This window comes from Plasmodium reichenowi, chromosome 12 (genome assembly GCF_001601855.1).
Source record: "Plasmodium reichenowi strain SY57 chromosome 12, whole genome shotgun sequence".
Classification (NCBI taxonomy): Eukaryota; Apicomplexa; class Aconoidasida; order Haemosporida; family Plasmodiidae; genus Plasmodium; species Plasmodium reichenowi.
The window spans coordinates 1,725,393-1,728,063 of record NC_033657.1 but is presented as its reverse complement, the minus strand read 5'-3'; the positions used below and the strand labels follow the sequence as shown (position 1 = coordinate 1,728,063).

Below are 2,671 nucleotides of genomic sequence, written 5' to 3'. Positions count from 1 at the left end.
ATAAAAAAAAAAAAAAAAAAAAAAAAAAAAAAAAAATATTTTAAAAAAAAAAAAAAAAAAAAAAAAAAAAAAAAAAAAATTTATATAGCAATGGCAAAAAAAGTATAATACAAAGGTTATTAAAATTATTTTGTCATCTTGTTCTATTTTATATTTTTTATAAGTCCTTTCTATATATTGAATTATTATTCAATACAATTTTGTGAATTTATTAAATCCATCTACCATGAATTTTTTTTTTTTTTTTTTTTTTCTTATTTATAAATATATACATATGTTAAAATATAAAAATTTAAATATAAAAAGTTCATTATATATATAGAGAGGCAGTGGAAAATATAAGAAATGGATATATATTTTTAAAAAAATTCACTGTAATGTTTATACTATTATTATAGTTTCATTAAAGTATTCTTGTTTTTTCTATCAAACATGTTAACTTGGTACTTCTTGAATAAAGTATATAGGCTGTTCACTAATTTAAAAATTTGTTCATCTGTATGAAATGGTGATGGTGTTATGCGAATTCTTTCCATTCCCCTATAAAAAAAAAAATAATAAATAAATAAATATATATATACACATATATATATATATATATATATATATATATATATATGTGACATGTTCATTACAATTTATTTTTTTTATTTTTTTTTTTATTTTTTTTATTTTTTATTTTTTTTTTTTTCTATTTATGTTTTACATTGGAACGGTCGGGTAATTTATAGGCTGTATATATATGTTGTACTCCTTTAGAAGGTCATCACATATCTGTTTACACTTCTCTGCAGAATTAATCATAAGAACAACTATATGTGAATTATTATGCAAAACATGTATTCCTCTTTCTTGTAATTTTTGTTTCGTTTTGTTAACAACGTGTGTCAATTTCTTTCTCAGGGATATGTCATTTTGAATAATATGTATAGCCTCAGCAGACGTATTAATATTAACTGGAGTTAAGGAGGTAGTAAATATAAAATGAGAAGAATAAGATCTTATGACATCAATATAATATTTGTTAGCACATATAAAACCACCTAATGATCCAATAGCTTTTGATAACGTACCATTTATTATATCAATATGATTAGACAAATGTAATTCTTCTAAATACCCAGAACCCTTATTTCCATATAATCCTACAGCGTGTACTTCATCAACATATGTTAATGCATTATATTTCTTGGCTAGCTGTACAATATATTCTATATTTGAAATATGACCAGACATACTATAAATTGATTCAAAAACGATCATAATTTTTCTGTTTTCATATTGTTTGTTTATCCTCAAATTATATAAAATCCTTTCTAAATCATTCATATCATTGTGTTTAAATATAAATTTTTCACAACGTGATTCTCTAATACCATTTATTATAGATGCATGATTCATTTGATCAGAAATATATATCAAATTTAATAATTTCCCTAATGTTTCTAAAGCTCCTACATTAGCAATATAACCAGATGTGAATAATAAGGCACTCTCTTTCTTATACCATTTAGCTATAATATATTCTAAATGTGTATGATTTAACAAACTTCCAGAGATATTTCTTGTACCTCCGCTACTATTTCCTATTTTTTTTAAAGTTTCTATACCTACTTCTATTATTTTCTCATTATTTGATAAACATAAATAATCATTAGAACACCACACAACCGTTTTTTCGTTTGAAACATTATCTATATGTAAATTCCAGAAATTAAATAAATAGTTTTCCTTATTTTGATGACTATATGAACATATATTTTTATTATTATCCTCAAATGAAGAACTTAATTGGTATCTAATATTTCCTATGCATGGTTTATAGCCATATTTTTGATAAAATTCATAAAATGCAGGTAACATTAACTTATTATTTTCTATATATACATTAGGATAATTTATTCTATATTTATTTAATATGGTAAAGATACGATATCTTTTATCTGTATATAATTTATTTAGAAGATCTTTTAAATTATTATTACACTTATTTTTAAATAATTTATATTCATCTAATGAATTTATATATTTATATATAATATTATTCTTTTGTATGGTATTATCATTTATTTGAAAATTATTATCATTTTTATTTTTTTCTAATATATCATAAAATAACACATTATTATTTCTTTTACCACTTTTTAATATGTCATCATTAGACATGTTCTCTTTTTCTATATTTTTATTTTTAATACATTCTACTAAAACTTTTGATTGCATATTAGCTTGTTTCAATATTTTTATAATATTAATTTTTGATTTATTATCTATTATTATAAAATGTTTTTCATTTATTGCTTTTCCTACTGGACATAAATCTGACATAACGGATAATACGAGATTATTTTTTTTCTCATTAGTATTATATAAAACTTGAATATTTTTCACAAAGGGGCAATATTTCTTGATTTCGTTAATACTCACTTTCAAAGTTCTTTTTTTCCTCATCTTATAAAAATCTTAAATAAATAAATATATATATATATTTATATATATATATTATATGTATGTATTTATTTATCTATGTGTGTACTATTTATTTTATACTTTTTGCAAATATTACATTTATTATCTCGTAAAACATATATTTATTTATAGAGTATTTGTACAGACTACATATATTTTTTGTATAATAAAAAATGTAAAAACAAATTGTTAAATATTAGTC

General features: G+C 20.4%; 1 protein-coding gene across 1 annotated transcript; it reads right to left on the bottom strand.

Annotated features, from left to right (window-relative positions):
• Nucleotides 1-392: 392 nt before the first annotated feature.
• On the bottom strand, nucleotides 393-2,451 carry PRSY57_1245500 (delta-aminolevulinic acid synthetase; the record flags this gene model as incomplete). The annotated part of the gene is made up of 2 exons (XM_012908866.2): nucleotides 393-540; nucleotides 707-2,451. 2 exons carry the CDS (start codon nucleotides 2,449-2,451, stop codon nucleotides 393-395), a joined length of 1,893 nt encoding a protein of 630 aa, XP_012764320.2.
• Nucleotides 2,452-2,671: the final 220 nt, after the last annotated feature.